Source organism: Trichomonas vaginalis, chromosome IV, assembly GCF_026262505.1.
Source record: "Trichomonas vaginalis G3 chromosome IV, whole genome shotgun sequence".
Lineage (NCBI taxonomy): Eukaryota > Parabasalia > Trichomonadida > Trichomonadidae > Trichomonas > Trichomonas vaginalis.
Window position 1 is genome coordinate 22,386,538 of NC_067206.1, and position 17,693 is coordinate 22,404,230.

At 31.2% G+C, this 17,693-nt stretch overlaps 7 protein-coding genes across 7 annotated transcripts; 3 read left to right on the forward strand and 4 right to left on the reverse strand.

The window, feature by feature from the left end:
- Window positions 1-163: 163 nt before the first annotated feature.
- TVAGG3_0147410 (26S proteasome regulatory subunit family) lies at window positions 164-1,613 on the reverse strand (the record flags this gene model as incomplete). The annotated part of the gene is made up of 1 exon (XM_001324847.2): window positions 184-1,590. The coding sequence occupies one exon, from the start codon at window positions 1,588-1,590 to the stop codon at window positions 184-186; it is 1,407 nt and encodes a 468-aa protein (XP_001324882.1).
- A 148-nt stretch (window positions 1,614-1,761) lies between these two features.
- Window positions 1,762-3,216, reverse strand: TVAGG3_0147420 (uncharacterized protein; the record flags this gene model as incomplete). Its single annotated transcript, XM_001324848.2, has 1 exon — window positions 2,034-2,303. One exon carries the CDS (start codon window positions 2,301-2,303, stop codon window positions 2,034-2,036), a length of 270 nt encoding a protein of 89 aa, XP_001324883.1.
- Window positions 3,217-3,427: 211 nt separating this feature from the next.
- On the reverse strand, window positions 3,428-7,290 carry TVAGG3_0147430 (unfolded protein binding; the record flags this gene model as incomplete). The annotated part of the gene is made up of 1 exon (XM_001324850.1): window positions 5,209-7,290. One exon carries the CDS (start codon window positions 7,288-7,290, stop codon window positions 5,209-5,211), a length of 2,082 nt encoding a protein of 693 aa, XP_001324885.1.
- Window positions 7,291-8,067: 777 nt separating this feature from the next.
- Window positions 8,068-8,955, forward strand: TVAGG3_0147440 (transcription by RNA polymerase III; the record flags this gene model as incomplete). The annotated part of the gene is made up of 1 exon (XM_001324851.1): window positions 8,074-8,931. One exon carries the CDS (start codon window positions 8,074-8,076, stop codon window positions 8,929-8,931), a length of 858 nt encoding a protein of 285 aa, XP_001324886.1.
- A 1,430-nt stretch (window positions 8,956-10,385) lies between these two features.
- On the forward strand, window positions 10,386-11,845 carry TVAGG3_0147450 (protein serine/threonine kinase protein; the record flags this gene model as incomplete). The annotated part of the gene is made up of 1 exon (XM_001324852.1): window positions 10,397-11,800. The coding sequence occupies one exon, from the start codon at window positions 10,397-10,399 to the stop codon at window positions 11,798-11,800; it is 1,404 nt and encodes a 467-aa protein (XP_001324887.1).
- Window positions 11,846-11,959: 114 nt separating this feature from the next.
- Window positions 11,960-13,015, reverse strand: TVAGG3_0147460 (uncharacterized protein; the record flags this gene model as incomplete). Its single annotated transcript, XM_001324853.1, has 1 exon — window positions 12,277-13,005. The coding sequence occupies one exon, from the start codon at window positions 13,003-13,005 to the stop codon at window positions 12,277-12,279; it is 729 nt and encodes a 242-aa protein (XP_001324888.1).
- An 84-nt stretch (window positions 13,016-13,099) lies between these two features.
- Window positions 13,100-13,752, forward strand: TVAGG3_0147470 (large ribosomal subunit rRNA binding; the record flags this gene model as incomplete). Its single annotated transcript, XM_001324854.2, has 1 exon — window positions 13,197-13,619. The coding sequence occupies one exon, from the start codon at window positions 13,197-13,199 to the stop codon at window positions 13,617-13,619; it is 423 nt and encodes a 140-aa protein (XP_001324889.1).
- Between the last annotated feature and the right edge of the window lie 3,941 nt (window positions 13,753-17,693).

A 17,693-nucleotide genomic window follows, 5' to 3' on the forward strand; every position in this document is an offset into this window, starting at 1 on the left:
AAAACTCAATTAGACAACCAGATAAAGTTATTTCCATCAAAATTAAAATTTCGAATCAGATAAATTGAAAGAAATAGTAGAAAACAATACAAAGAATATGAGTTGAGGGGAATAAACGTGCAGAAATATAATTTTTTTGGTAAATAAAAAAAATTATTAAATATGAGCACAAATATAAAATCTTTAAATGTAAAGACCCTCTGGAATATTCTCCTTACGACGATACATAACCATTTCGCGTCCCTTTCTGAAATCTGCCTGGCATTCCATCAAACGGCCATCTCTAAGCGCGATGAGGCCTGCTTCAGAGCAGATAGCCTTGATATCAGCTCCACTGATTTCATCCTTAGTGTTAGCGAACTCCATGAGGTTTACATCTGGTGCCAAGTGCATATTTGCTGTATGTATCTGGAAGATTTTGAGTTTTGTCTTATTATCAGGGAATGGTAATTCGATTTTACGATCGATACGGCCTGGACGGATAAGAGCAGGGTCCAATGTCTCAATACGATTTGTAGCCATGATGACTTTAATATCACCGCGGTCATCGAAACCATCAAGTTGGTTGAGGAGTTCAAGCATAGTACGCTGAACTTCACGTTCACCACTTGATGTTGAATCATATCTCTTTGTACCGACGGCATCGATTTCATCAATGAAGACAATGGATGGGGCAAGCTCGTGGGCGGTCTTGAAAAGCTCTCTGACCAATTTCGGACCTTCACCGAGGTATTTCTGAATTAATTCGGAACCGACAACACGAAGGAAGGTTGCGGATGTAGATTTAGCGACAGCTCTTGCAAGTAATGTCTTGCCTGTACCTGGTGGACCGAAAAGAATGACACCTTTTGGTGGCTGAACACCGATTTCATCAAATTGCTCTGGATGAGTCAATGGAAGCTCTACGGCTTCCTTGATATCGACAATTTGGTCTTCGAGACCACCGATATCGGCGAAAGATTCAAGTGGGGCATTTTCGACTTTCATGACGTCGACAAGTGGATTTGCGTCGTCATCAAGAAGGCCGACGATTGTAAGAGCCTTTTCGTGAAGTAAAACGGAGCATCCAATTTGAAGAGCCTTGCGATCGACAAATGAAGAAATTGTAACGTAAAAGTCTTGCACTGAGCGTGAAACAATAGCGTGATCATCATCAACGATTTCTTCTAATGTTCCTACCATCATAGGAGAGCCACGAACTTCTTCGAGTTTGCGGCGCTTATCTTCTTGCTGTTGTTCGCGTGAAGATAATGTTTCGCAGTTGTTGATGAACTCCTCTTCCATTTTGAGCCAGTCCTTAACGCGTTCGAGCTTTAAAAGACGAAGTTGGCACTTTGCATTTGGTGTAACTGTTGGAATATGAGTATTTTTAGCTCCTCTTTGAGCTTTTTGGAACTGGTTGTTCTTCAAAGCATGCTTTTTTCTCTCTTCTTCTGTAAGTTTCTTCTTTGGATTTACAGATTCTTCCTCTTTTCCTTCTTTCTTTTCTTCTTCATTTGGAGCATTATTTTCCTCCTCCTTTTTCTCGTTATTTTCTTGTTCTTTCTTGCCGTCTCCTTCTACTGGTTTCTCTTGTTGTTGTTCACTCATTTTAAATGACGATAAAAAATAGGTTGGTCAAAAAAAATTTCATCAAAAATTTGTTTGCTAAAAATAATTATTGATTAATGGTACCATATGAAACTACATTTAATAGCCAAAATAAATTGATACATAAATCATTGAATAAATTTTCCAATAATTTTTATCAAATAAAATCGTTCTCACTCTAAATATCAATATGTTAGCTTTACAACTTGAACTACATAACACACAGAATAGGTGTTTCTTATATCAATACTTTATTCTGTGTTAAAGTCACTCTAAAGCCTTGGCATTGCTAGTGCCAGCTAATCCATATTCATATGTTTAAAGGTAAGAGTTAAAAGGTGAGAAAATGGACTTCATTGAAATAAATTTATGATATGAAGAATCTCGATGTTAGATTTTATATAACATATGGTATTTATTCATATCAAACAAACAAAGTAATCTTATTGTGGATAAGGAGAAGTAAATATTGGTTCTGTTGTATTTGGAACACCTCTATGACGAGCAATATCTTGCAATTCAAACATTTGCTGCTGTAATTGAGTCCATATTTGATTTGCAGGTAATTGAGTCTCTGTGCAATCCATTTTATCAGTTCTTTTCCATGGATCGATTAAGCTACGATTGAGAAAAGATTTAGACATCGGATCTGGAAGATCATTATCGAATGAATATTCTTCAGGTTTTGTTTTGGCTGGGGCAGTTGATTTCATCTTGGAGTTGTACGCTAAAGAATTTTTGACATGTAAAGCGTCAATTTTATGAAAAATCTCAACACTAAAAATTCAATATGATGCAAAAGATCAAAACAGAATTTGGCATATCATACATAATTTACAAACGACAAACAATATAAATATAATATAACATAATTTCATTGATTCTTACCATGCGATGGTTCTGTTACAACAGCATCACTGCCTTCAGATCCTACTTCGTCAATATCGTAAGGATCTGAATCTCCTTGGTATTTATTAAAATTGCAAACTTCTTTTGGAAAACTAAAGCCAGGAACGTATCTAACGAATCCTAAAAAGTGTGACAATGAAATATTAAATACGAATCTTCCTATGCTTTCGCTTCTTGTCACCCAATAAGGATAATTTTGAACGTTATTTTCTCCAACAAGGATTTTGCAAAATTCCAAAGTAAAAGAATTGCAGTTATGGTATAGAACATGATAGTAATCGCTAAGCCATTTATCAGAAGCCTTTAATTGATGGCAAATCTCTCTGCATTCTTCGACTGATAAAGATGTCTCTCCAATTTCATGTGATGAGTTAAATGAACCTTGCATAACAGATGGTAATTGATTTATAACTTCAGGACCGTCAATCCCTGTAATTCCTCTTTGACAAAATCCGTAATAATATTCATATTCTTCGCCAATAACAATGCTTGTATGGTAAACACCAACTTTGAAACACGCAAATACTTTGTTCAGTGGTGTAAGATTGAATACATTCACCTTGATTTTCGTCATTTTGCACAAATTGAAAACCGACACAGAGTTTTACTCAAATAATTGATTATGATTTATCACACATCCTTAAGTTAATTTAAGAAAGGTTGTAAAAAATCGTTTGCAAGCATTCAAATTTTCAGAACTTTTAACGTTCATGAAAATTAGAATTTGCAAACGATTAAAGAAATTATTGTGGGAGAAGTGCTTCAACCTTAAAGCAAGCAATATCGGACCTATATTTTAACTATAAGCTTGTTGATTGCAATATGGGTTTCACACGTTGTGAAATGTTCCAGTTCGAAGATTTTTCTGATTATTATATTTGATTTTGATTAGACTATGTGTTTAATAGTTCTTTTGGTAGTATATATTCATAATTTAGTCGAATTAGTAGCGTTTACAACTTATTTCGGCGTTTACAGCTTAATAAACCTTAAACGGTAATTCCTGGAAATAGAGGGTATTAATTGAGCAATGTAGTTCAAGGGTGAGAATCTTTTAACAAAAATGATATATATCGAACAAATTAGAGTTTTCGATTTTGAAACTTTCATTAGAAGAGAATGAAATATTAGATTATGAAGATTTAGAAATGTTTACTAAAGTTTGTAAAAAAAGAGAAAGTCTATTAACATAAGAAATACTTTTTTTGATAATTGCAAATTCTGCTTGGCAAATATCAGTTGAAAAATGAATCAATTTGTTAGTAAATAGTTCTCTTGTATTAGTAGGTACTACATTTCTATAAAATGTATTTGAAATCGAATTGTCAATGTAACAATTATCAACTGTTAATTGATCATCATAGTTATATATCAAATATGAACCTTGAGGAACAGTGTTGTTAATAAAAGAACAACTTTTTACAGTAAGAGAATTATCTGAATGGTAAATAATAATTCCAAAATCTGATGTTGCTATGGTATTATTTATAATATTACATGAATCAATCAAAGAGTTATTCCAAATACTTAGAATCATAGTACTTATTGCTAAATTATTAACAACAGTTGTATAGTTATATTTTGTTGTGTAATTAACATTAGGACTTTTAATCCAACCAGCAGGGCAGTAACTAGCTTTACATGATGAGAAATTTGTTGATGAAACTACGATATTATCACGTTCTGCTTCAATAGAACAACCAAAACTTTCTTTTCCTACATCGAAAAGGGAACTTTCAATAATAAAGTTTAAGTTATCTTTGTCAACTTTTGTATATGAAAAATGTGCTCCACTTTGGCTTTGGCATTTTGTACAACAGAATTTTCGTTGAACAATAGAACTATTACTCCCAATTTTGAAGTAAATGCAACTTCCACTTGATGTTGAAGTGCATTTACTAAAAGAACACCGATTATGTAAAAGCAAAGAGTTTTCAATTGGGTAAAAGTTGATAACTCTATCGTTATCATCAAAAAAATTACACTCATCTAAGTAATATTGACCTTTCTCTGCATCTGGACTACAATTTTGACAATGCTTAGTTTGTTCTCCTACAAATTCACTCGCAAAGTAACTGTTCCATAAAAAACTATCTCCATCAGAAATTTGTCAAATTTGTCAAAACCGAGAAAAAAACATCTGATTTCTAAACTGCGGGACAAAAGGCGTAAGTAAATTTAAAAATTTTTTTATCTTCCAGATTTATGCTACACTTCCAAATTTGATCATATAATATTATACTCTTTATGCCATTGAATAGCTTCGCAGGATAATTTGATATTCATAGTAACATTGTATGTTCTTTATGAGCTTATCAGACACAGAAATGTTATTTATCTCGTACTATCTACTTATAGATTCTTGAGCTCGAAGTGTAATGAATCAGTTGATCTCATTAAAAATTATAAGATATCTAATATGCTCCAATTTTAGATATGTTTGTGTATGCCAACATATTATTCAATCAATTTTACACTATTACCTTCTAATAGACTAAAATTCCATCTTATTTAGCCCTTCTGATGCAAAGATTAAAGAACTTATATCAATCGAGAAAGTCTGCTTAATTTCAAAAAACAATCCTTGCATCAACACATCGATTGCATTCACAGAATAGAAATTCAAATTAATCGAATAGAAAACATGAGCATTTATGTTTGAGGGTTTGTCAAAGAATATAGATCATTTTAAAACATAAATAAATATTTTTATTCATCAGCTAATTCAGGGAAAACCGAATAAATTTCTCTCATCAAAGATTCCATGTTTTCTACCAACTCATTAATTCTTTCAGGTGAAGGATCTTCTTCATCCTGCACGTCATCTATTAGATTAAAAACATTCTTTCTTAACTGGTTGTGTTCTGCATTTTTATTTGATTCCTCTCTGCACTTCTTCTTTATTTTCTCACCTAACAAAGGCAGTCTTGATGCCAATTTCTCGAATTCTTCCTTTGGATTTCTCACAACAGCCAAGTTATTTCTAATTCTATCTAATTCTTGTTCTGATGTTCCAAGTTCTTTATTAAACACGTATTTGACTTTTTTGTTCTCAACAGATGCATTCAATGTTAAAATACCACTTCTATCAATCGTCATCTCTATTGCAACTTCAACTTTTCCTGCTTTTCTCTTTGGAAAATCACTGATTGTAAACATTCCCAAAAAACTATTTTCAGAAGCTTTCCTGTTTTCGCCTTGGAAAACAGCAATATCCATGAACTCCTGGTAATCAACAGTTGTACAATATGTCTGAACTTCTTTAGCGGGAATGACAACACCGCTTGGAATGATCTTCGAAAAAATGTCATTTTCTTCGCGAATTCCAAATGACAAACTCACTTTTTCTACAAGTTTTATCTGTCTTCCATGTACCATTCTAGGTGTTGGCTTTGGTTTGTCTTCTTCCTCATCATGGTCGCTGTGGGAATGAGCTCTGACTTGTCTGTTCGGTCTTTCACGCTGATTATTTGTTTGATCTGCTATGACATCTTCGATTTCGTGGTTCGTTGTATCAAATGCTGGTGCTGAAAAAGTCATTCTACTTCTTGGAGGTGTGGATGATGATGAATCTTCGGAAATTTCTTCAATTCCGTTAATTTCATGCTGTGGCTCGAATCCGTTGATGCAATGGAGGTTGTAGCATTGTAAACATGCACCTCTGGATACAACTTCTAATGGTTTTATCGATTGCATCGGTTTTTTATCAAAATAATTTTCAATAAGTTCTCCAACAGCAGGTATTTGCGATGAGCCGCCAACAAGAATGATTTGGGAGATATCATCTGGCTGCAATTTGGCCTCGTTCAATGTTTCTTCGATTAAATCTTTTGCTTTTTCCAAAAATCCCGAAATTCGCTTCTCAAAATTACGTTTTGTAAGTTTTGCATTGAGATCAAAGCCTTGATAGAACTTATTAAGAGTAAAATTAGCTGTTCTAAGGTTTGATAAATTTCTTTTCAGTTTTTCGCATTCTATTTTAAGTAACATCATTGCCATTTGACCTTCTTTTGTGGACATATCAATTTTAACATTGTTTTGCTTCTCGAAATCGTCTTTGAAATAACCAACAAGAATTTTATCAATATCTTGGCCTCCGAAGTGCGGATTGCCTTTAGTTTTAACTACTCTGCATTCCGTTTGATTTATATCTACAATGGAAATGTCTAATGTGCCGCCACCGAAATCAAAAATTAAAACTTTTTCTTGTGTATGTTTTGGAAGTCCTTGGGCATATTCAAGGGCTGCAGCAGATGGCTCATCTAAAAGAGCAACGTGTTTGAATCCAGCGATCTCTTTTGCAGCTAAAATTGTTTTTTCTCTCTGAATTGAGTCAAAAGCAGCAGGAACTGTAACGACAACATCGGAGCATTCGCCGGATGTAAGAGTTTTCTCTGTAATGTTCTTTAAATATCGTAAAATATGGCCCGAAATTTCTTCTGGAGCTAAAGGAATGATTTTGCCTTTATATTCGATGTTGATGTTAATAGAATTGTTTGCACCTCTTACCGTTTCAAACATCCAGTTCTTTCTGTCAATTTGGAAATCTTTATTATCAAATTTCTTTCCAATCATTCTCTTTGAGTCATAAACAGTGTATTTAGTATTATTTAAAATCTGATTCATCGCAACAGCACCATATAGAATATTATCTCCGCAGTAACTGACATAAGATGGAATCTGAGAAGTGGAGCCATCTAGAATGGGACTAACTATATGTCTCTTTTCATCATATATATGAACACAACAATATGTTGTTCCTAAATCGATGCCAACGTGATGTCTCGTCATTTTAAATTTTAAGCTGGTATTTTTTCAAAAAAAATTTGAATGAAAAATATTCCAAACTTTTGGTATGTTGAAACAATTGATATTTTTAGGAAAAATTATTGAACTCACTTTGACTGATGGAAAATTTTTCGACTTTCAATTCAATTTTAGTCTACCTAAAATCCCGTCTTATTTCGTTATAATCTTCAGTTTTTACTAAGTAATTCTAAGCCACATGTATATATTATTCAAAAACACATTAGAGAGGCTATTCTAATGGAACTTTTTCAAGAATTGAAATTTGATCTTCAATTATTTACAAATTTAAGACAAACAATTGTTATGCCTCAAATGATTAGGAAGAAATATGCAATAATGATGTGATCAGAATTCTTATTTCTCTATCAATTTGCGAAAAGTTCTTCAATCACTCATTATGTAAGGTATATACTAATAAAATTCTTCCTCTGTTATGTTTTGCATGAAGCATTGTAAAAAATGATATGTTGATACAGTAAGATACTCGGAAATGATTTGAATAAATATAAATTTGCTTTTTATGTAGTGTATATATGCTACCATTGATTTTTTAAAAATTTATCTCTTATTAACGAGCAAAAAATGGGTACTATTTCCTTATCGATTTCAATATTATTTACATAAACCTGTTATTATCGCATATTATTAGAATAAAAACACAGTGTAATGCTAAGGCTGCTTATATTTGTATTCTAAGCTATGTGTCTCCCTGCAATTAAAATATCCGCGGCAGAAAAATATGTCACTTTTCTGATTTTTCAAAAAATGGCTTCCCAAAATGTTATTCAACGTATTCTTCGTGATAAAATGAATACAATATTCGAGGATAACCCACACAATGCATTTACCGTTGATGATCTTCATAAAAAGCTTTCTGAACAAGGAAGTTGTGATTCAGCAACAATCCTTGCCTTATTGAGACAAATTATATCAAATGGTAAAGTTCGTGTTGTCTATGGCAATGATAAAGAGCCACAACGCTATAAAGCTGTTCCACCAAAGTTACAAGAATCATTTATCGGTTTAGACGACGACCATCATAGAATTTACGATTTAATAGATAAAGCCGGTAACAAAGGAATCTGGAGACGTGATATCAGGAAGGCAGGAGGCTGTGCAGACAAAACTTTATCAAATGTTCTTAAAGAACTTGAAACCCGTTGCCTTATCAAGAGCATTACATCTATTCATGAAAAGAAGCTTAAATTATACCTCCTTTACGATATGCCTCCTTCAGAAGAAATTACTGGTGGTGTTTGGTACTTAGATGGAACATTTAACACTACTTTCGTCGAGCAATTGATTGCTAATTCGGTTAATATCGTCCAAGTGTCCGGAGGAATTACTGTTAAAGATATGATAGAAAAAATCAAATTAAATACGCTTGCAGCAGCTCATATTACAGACAAAGAAGCTGAACAAGTTATTACAGCTATGGTGCACTCTAAGAGAGTCATCAAAACATCAGGCGCCATGCTCAGACCAGGAATTCTCGAAGTTCCGCCTTGTCCGATCTCAGAAGTGCCATGCTGTGGTTGCCCAGTGTTTACTCAATGCTACCCTGGCGGCCCTATCAATCCGAGAAGCTGCCCTTACTTGCAAAAGTTAAGAGAATTATTCTAAAATAAAAATATGTATGTTAACAAATAAATTTATCTTTTTCCTCATTTATAAGATAAATAATTATATTTAGTTCGAATAATATTATGAAAAACCCTTATTAAATCCTCATATTCATTATATTTTCAGCAAATCTCTGATTTAAACGTGGATTTTTACTCCATTATGAATTAATTGACACATGGAACATAAAATTAGATTGTTTAATGCAATTGTCAAAATGACTGTATTTCGTGAGGATTTCTCTATTCAATATCAATTGTTGCAATTTATAGATTCAGTTGATTCTTAGGTATCATTACAAATAAAAAATTATAGTGTATTAAGCTTAAATCGATGTGGAAATAATAGATTATGAAGATTTAGAAATGTTTACTAAAGTTTGTAAAAAAAGAGAAATTTTATTAACTTTAGAAATTCTTTTATTGATAATTGCAAATTCTGCTTGGCAAATACCAGTTGAAAGATGAATCAATTTGTTAGTAAATAGTTCTCTTGGATTAGTAGGTACTACATTATATCTAATTGTTGATGAAATCGAATTGTCAATGTAACAATTATCAACTGTTGTTTGTTCATTTGGATCACCATAAGCATCGTTATATATCAAATATGAACCTTCAGGACCAGTGTTGTTAATAAAAGAACAACTTTTTACAGTAAGAGAATTATATACATGGTAAATAATAATTCCTCTTTCTGATGTTGCTATGGTATTATTTATAATATTACATGAATCAATCAAAGAGTTATTCCAAATACTTAGAATCATAGTACTTATTGCTAAATTATTAACAACAGTTGTATAGTTATATTTTGTTGTGTAATTAACATTAAGACTTTTTAAAAAACCAGCAGGTCCCCAAGATGCTTTGCATGATGAGAAATTTGTTGATGAAACTATGATATTATCACGTTCTGCATAAATAGAACAACCAAAACTTTCATTTCCTACATCGAAAAGGGAACTTTCAATAAAAAAGTTTAAGTTATCTTTGTCAACATATGTATATGAAAAATGTGCTCCTTGTTGATCATGAGTTTGGCATTTTGTACAACAGAATTTTCGTTGAACAATAGAACTATTACTCCCAATTTTGAAGTAAATGCAACTTCCACTTGATGTTGAAGTGCAATTACTAAAAGAGCACCGATTATGTAGGAACAGTGAGTTTTCAATTGGATCAAAGTTGATAACTCGGTTATTATCATCATAAAAATTGCACTCATCTAAGTAATATTGACCTTTATCTGCTGGTAGATTACAGTTTTGACAATGCTTAGTTTGTTCTCCTACAAATTCACTCGCAAAGTAACTGCTCCATGAAAATCCATCAGAAATTTGTCAAAATTGACAATAACTAAAAATGACAAATGAACCGAAACAACCTGAAAATTTGATGATTCTCGTCCCTTAAAAAATGACAATACAATTAAAATGTCACTTTTATAATAAAAAATATTAAAAATGATAATAAATGGGAAAATCAAGATTGGCGAAGAACTTGGCAGAGGTTCTTTTGCGACGGTGTACAAGTCCACAATAGTGGGAAATTATCCACCATTGCAAATTGGTGATGTTGTCGCTGTTAAATCGATTTCAACAAACAAATTTTCAACTCCTGAAGAAAGAGAGAAATTAGAAAATGAAATTAATCTCATGAAAAAGCTATCGCACACAAATATTGTAAAATTATATGGTGTTGAAAGAACTTCTTCGACTTATTTTTTAGTTATGGAATATTGCGAGACTGGTGACTTGCATTTCTTCTTGAAAAAGTTTGGTCTTGGAATATCACCTGAAATGCTTTACAATTTCATTCAACAAATAGGAAATGGTTTACAATATTTGAAATCTCAAGAAATTATTCATCGTGACTTGAAACCACAAAATATTATGATCAAAGGTCAGTGGCCTGATATTACTTTAAAGCTTGCGGACTTTGGTTTTGCAAGATTTCTTCATGATAACGATATGGCTGAAACAATTTGCGGTTCACCAATATACATGGCTCCAGAAATACAATTTAATTCACCTTACACGTCAGCTGTTGACATGTGGAGCTTAGGCGTCATAATTTACGAAATGATTGTGTCACAACCTCCATTTCCGAACTGCAAATCACCGTTTGAATTAACAAATGAGATCAAAAAACTCGGTTCCCGTCCAATTGAGGTTCCAAAAAGCATTTCTTGTCCGGATTTACTTCGAGATTTAGTTTCTAAGCTTTTGACAGTAGATCCAACAAGGAGAATGACATTAAAAGAATTTGTTGAGCATCAGTACTTCAAATCTCCTCCAAAATCTTCATTAGAAAATACATCAGGTCGAAAGAAGAAATTTTCTTTTTCAAACATCATTACTCTTGATAAAAATGAAGGACCTGATAAGATTTTGTCACTTGTTAAGGAATCCGCTGATTCAATTGAAGCATTATTCACAGATTGCCAAGATATAGGCGATTCAGTTCTTTTTGACTTACTTACTACAATGTGCGAATTTTTGGTCGATATTTTATACGAATGCCGAGCAATAGGAAGCTGTCAGTACGAAGATCAGATTATTCAGCAAATTGAAGGGTACAAAGATGAAGCTGATGAGCTTTCCCAGACTGAGATGGAGCCTCCTTCGATATCTGCTTTGAAATTTTTGTTTGATAAAGGAATGGAATACGCAATGACAGGAGTTAAAGCGGAACAAGACGGAAATATGTCCTTTGCAAAGTTTAAGTACCAAAAGTCACTCTATATTTTGTGTCCTTTGGTCTTTTTGATAGGAAGAGATGAAGAAATTTTCAAAGTTCGTATTTTATACGATCAGTTGATGTTTAGATTAAGTATTCCTTCGCCTGAAGAAAATTTGACTATTTAATAATTTGATTTTTTTATATTTGATAAATAGATATGTTATTTTTATTCTATTTCATGAATATTTTTATTACTTCAGTCATAGATCTATATATTGTTATATTAAATGCTTGAAAAACATTTTGAAAAATAATTATGAAAATTATTAGTCATATAAGCTATTATAAGACTGTACTCTTATGTAACAGTAAATTGAAAGTAAAATACATAAGATTAATCATGATTAATCAGTTTACATTGATGATCATAACTGAAAATCATGATGAAATTAGAGGATTTCTCCTCATTCTAAGAATCTCTTAATTTACAATGTGGTGGTTATTTGTGTAACAGTAGTGGTTAAGTTAGAGATCCTCAATCTCCATCAAAATTTCTCGATATAATACTTTTTAAACATATTTATGGATGATAGTATGTAAAAATTAATAGAATACAAGACAGTAATAAATATTTAAAAAACAAATTAGAAAAAAAATTAGATTATAATTGAGATTTCTTCAAAGAGCTAAGTGTTTCGAGATCTTCGTTTGCCGAATGAATAAGTCGAAGTATACGCGTAAGCGTTTGATGACATTGTGAAGCAATGATTGAATGCTCAATCATATATCTTTGTCCATTGATTTGGACGACAGATTTAGGAGAATAGTTAAACGGAGTTGAGTGTACATGCATTTCACGGAGAGGATCTGTTGTTGGCTGAACCATATAAATTGATACGTAAAAAGAATCGCGGAATGGAAAAACGCTGATCAAAAGATTCTCTGGTGGAGCTGGTTCTATCGAAGAAGCCCAATCTGGAGTTATCTCTGAGTTTGTTAAGAATTCTCGAACGGTCAAAATTCGTTCGCACTGTAAAATATCTCTATGTGCATCCTCAGCTAGTGTAACTGTAAGCATTGATGGATTTTTAGCTAAATAACGCATTTTAGGAATAAGTGGTGAAATTATTGATAAAATCGAATGAAATTCTGTGACAGGATAGCTACTAATTTTATAAGAAACCTCGCCTCCTGTTTGTGCATTTAATGTAGTATATATTGTGCATAAATCATATAAATCTTGCTCAATTTTGATACGAGCACTAACTTTTCCATTGGAAGAATTAATTTCTACTAAGATTTCTTCGCGCTTCAGAATGTTTTCGATTGCTTGGAGACTTTCTACGACTCTATTAAGTTCAGGTAAAGAGTTTATTTGATGATCACCCATTCAAAGTGAGATAAAATTGATAAACAATTGATAAAAATGAAAGTAGAATGTGCATTTGATATAAATTATTAAAAATTTTTAATTGCTATATAAAATTTTATTTGTCAAAACCATCGACTTTACGTTGACAAAATCTTTATAATTGTCAAAAAAGTTGTATGTCTTTGACCTAACCGCTGTCTTTTCTTTTAATGTCAAAACGTGGACGTACAGGTCAGCAAGGCACAAAGTTCGCCATGACAGCAGGTCTTCCAGTTGGTGCAGTCATCAACTGCTGCGATAACTCCGGCGCTAAGAACATGTTCATCATTTCTGTTCGTGGCCATAAGGGTCGTCTCAACCGTCTCCCAGCTGCTTCAGTTTCAGATCTTATCGTTGTTACATGCAAGAAGGGTAAGCCAGCTCTTCGTAAGAAAGTCTCCATGGGCGTCGTTGTTCGCCAACGCGCAATCTGGCGCCGTAAGGATGGCGTAGTTATCGGATTCCAGGATAATGCTGGCGTTATTATCAATGATAAGGGTGAAATGAAGGGTTCTGCTATCACAGGACCAGTTGCTAAGGAAGCTGCTGAACTTTGGCCAAAAGTTGCTTCAGTTGCCCCAGCCGTTTTCTAAGAATAGAATTTTACCTCTAGATTATTCATAAAAAGTCAAAATATAGCAATATTAAAAACAAAATTTACATCTTTAGAGAATTTTATGAAAACTACTCTACAAATTAAGAATTTTGAAATAAAACATTTAAAACTTCAATGAATTTTAACATGGAATTGAAATTCCATAAAAATCAAATATTTATCCTTGAGATTACCTTTTTTTAATAACTATTTTCTATTCTTTTGAAGTTAGTTTTGAATACCATGTTGTTCGAAAATACTGAAACTGTACCCTCTATTTCCAGGAATTACCGTCACTTTTTTTTCACCTTCTAAAAAAGCTTCTATATCTCGACATATATAGACATTTTCGAAGCATTTTAAAAGAGGATAGGATAGAAAAGATGTTGAATTTTATGATTTTGTACTTTATATGGAAATATGAGACATGAGATTTAATATGATTTGATTGCAAGTTGAAATTTTTGATTTTTATAATATAGCATTTTTATGATATAAAGAGTGTTTTTATGATAAAATTTTTGCTCAAAAACAAAAATTTTGGTAAAACGGTAATTCCTGGCTGACGTTAAAATATGCTTTGTTCTCCACTAAAAATACTATTTAATGATATAAAAATCAATTATTTTGTGTATTCATAGACTTTTTTGTTGAAACTTCGAACGCATGAAAACTACTATTAGAATAGATTAGATTGAAAATAAACAGCGGAAACAAACTCAGCACATTTTATATGATTTAGTGCTGTGACAAAAGTATATCATTCACACTCAAAGGAAAATCTGATTATCCCAATAAAATAGAAATAAATCAATAAAAAGCATAATAGATGTATTCTATTTGGATGATGATACTATATCATTTATCAAATTTTGAAAATATTTATTTTTCACGAATTCGAACCGAAACAAGACTTCAAACTCGTCAAAATTTTAAAAAATGAATATTTATCAAAATAAATGCAGGATTTGTTGATTATGTCATTAATACTCCATTCTTTTAGTAAATACATGTGCATTAGCCTTTTCCTCGCAAAAGATTGAAATAGATTTTTCAATTTATTCGGATTAAAATATATTTTTCGTTTATTCATATCTATGTAAATACATTAAACATCATAACACTTTGAAATACTATTGTTTTAGTAATCAATTTCTTATCCTTATCATTTCTACAATTGGTATTATTCACTTCATAATATAAGAGTTCTAAAAATGTCAAAAAGTATTCATTTTAGGAATAAAAGACTTAATTTAAATTTAATATAATTATTTTTATATCTATACAAACAAATTGTGAGAACATTCAGGTGGCCCCATAAGTAATAACATATCAGTATTTTGATATGATACCTCATATATAAGGTATGATTAGAAAGCTGAAATCAGCTTTTTCAATTTTTCATCAGTGAAAATGTTTTATACCTTATACCTATTAAAATAGCCTAATTTCAGTCCCCTCCCTCTTGCATTCGTTGAGATAAGGAGATTTGAAATTATGCAATTTCGACGCCGTTACCCTCTCCATTTGCCACAAAAATGTAAGGGATATATAACACTGTTGTATAAATTAATATTTTCTTGTTATTTTTTAAAAATAATACTTCAATCATGCTAAAATTGAATTTTTTTGATGCACAAAATAACCTTAAACGGTAATTCCTGGAAATAGAGGGTATTAATTGAGCAATGTAGTTCAAGGGTGAGAATCTTTTAACAAAAATGATATATATCGAACAAATTAGAGTTTTCGATTTTGAAACTTTCATTAGAAGAGAATGAAATATTAGATTATGAAGAGTTAGAAATGTTTACTAAAGTTTGTAAAAAAAGAGAAAGTCTATTAACATAAGAAATACTTTTTTTGATAATTGCAAATTCTGCTTGGCAATTACCAGTTGAAAAATGAATCAATTTGTTAGTAAATAGTTCTCTTGGATTAGTAGGTTTTACATTTCTATAAAATGTATTTGAAATCGAATTGTCAATGTAACAACTATCAACTGTTAATTGATCTTGATTGTTATATATCAAATATGAACCTTGAGGAGCAGTGTTGTTAATAAAAGAACAACTTTTTACAGTAAGAGAATTTTTATAATGGAAAATAATTCCATAATATGATTTTGTTATGGTATTATTTATAATATTACATGAATCAATCAATGCGTAATTCCAAATATCTAGAATCATAGTACTTGTTGCTAAATTATTAACAACAGTTGTATAGTTATATTTTGTTGTGTATTTTTCTAAAGGACTTTTAAGCCAACCAGCAGGTCCCCAAGATGCTTTGCATGATGAGAAATTTGTTGATGAAACTATGATATTATCACGTTCTGCATTTATAGAGTAACCAAAACTTTCTTTTCCTACATCGAAAAGGGAACTTTCAATAATAAAGTTTAAGTTATCTTTGTCAACATATGTATATGAAAAATGTGCTCCACTTTGGCTTTGGCATTTTGTACAACAGAACTTTCGTTGAACAATCGAACTATTACTCCCAATTTTGAAGAAAATGCAACTTCCGCTCTCTGTTGAAGTGCAGTTACTAAAAGAGCACCGATTATGTAGGAATAAAGAGTTTTTAATTGGATCAAAAGTGATAACTCTGTTATTATCATCAAAAAAATTGCACTCATCTAAGTAATATTGACCTCTTCCTGCTGGTAGATTACAATTTTGGCAATATTTAGTTTGTTCTCCTACAAATTCATTTGCAAAGTAAGTGCTCCATGAAAATCCATCAGAAATTTGTCAAAATTGAAAAATTGGAAGTCCTCTAAATTATAACACGATATCCATATAGAAAGAACTTTTGTCAATAGTTCTCAACACTTTTATATCTAAAACTCGTTCAAATTGATGTTTAAAAGAGAGATTCAATTACAGTATACGGAAAATTTGGGTCTTAAGCTCACTTTTGGTCTTATTTTTTGACAGGGTGGGCCGCATAAATATCTGTGAAATGAACTTCGTATGAAATTGAGGTGTAGTCTAACTGTTAAAACCGCCGGATTGGCTTTGTTTTTGGGGTTCCGAGTTCGAATTAAGTGCCACGCATTTCTTTTTTTCTTTTTTTTATACTTGAAAAATAAATAGAAGATTGCTATTAGTAAGAAACAAGTAAACTGTTTTTAGTCATATATATTGAATAAATTAAATTTTCTAATAATAATTTTGTGAATTTGACTCAAATTTATTAATATGAATCAATTGGATGTTCTCAAGTTCACTATTCATACCAAGAGACTTAGTCAATCTTGGTATAACTGAATTATCCATATCAAAACATTTAAATTTTCAGAATTGTTCTATATTGTTATAGGTGGAAGAGCGATTACAAACAAAAATGTATTTTAAGATAGGTAGATACAAATAGACTGTAAATTATAAAAAACATAAAACAATATTCTAAAAAATTTTTATTCTTATGAAAATATTGATTGGTTATAACATGTATCTAATGGTCTGTTTGAATCTCATATAAAGCAAAATTGAAAATTATTGAGAATAATATCCAAATATAATATTATTTTTAATTTGAGATACAACTATGGTAATTATGTATTATAATGATATTTGTTGTAAGTTCTTATGTTTGTATGATCATAAATCAAAAATATAAGAATTTTTTGTTAATTTCTTCGGCAATCCATTATTTAAGCTTCAAATATCTATTGTCACATGCTAACATACATGAAACTAATTAAATGGGTATATCGTAAATAAGTTATTATGAATAAATAGAGAAATTGAGGTGATTGTTTTGCAATTTTGAATTTTACTAACGCTTATGTTGAAATGTGATGTTATTCACATAATACCAGATCTCATGATTATAATAATAAAAATAATTTGAACAATAAATGAGATTGGTATTAAAAATTGGATTTTGACACAAAGCTGCATAATCAACTTATATACATAAGAATATTAAGCGATTAACAATATTTCTTTCTCAAAATTGTTTAAAATTTAAAGATCAAAGTTCAAATATTTCGAATTTAGGATTAGAAAATCTTATAACTGTTTTGTAATTTGATTGTAATATAACCAAAAAGATTATT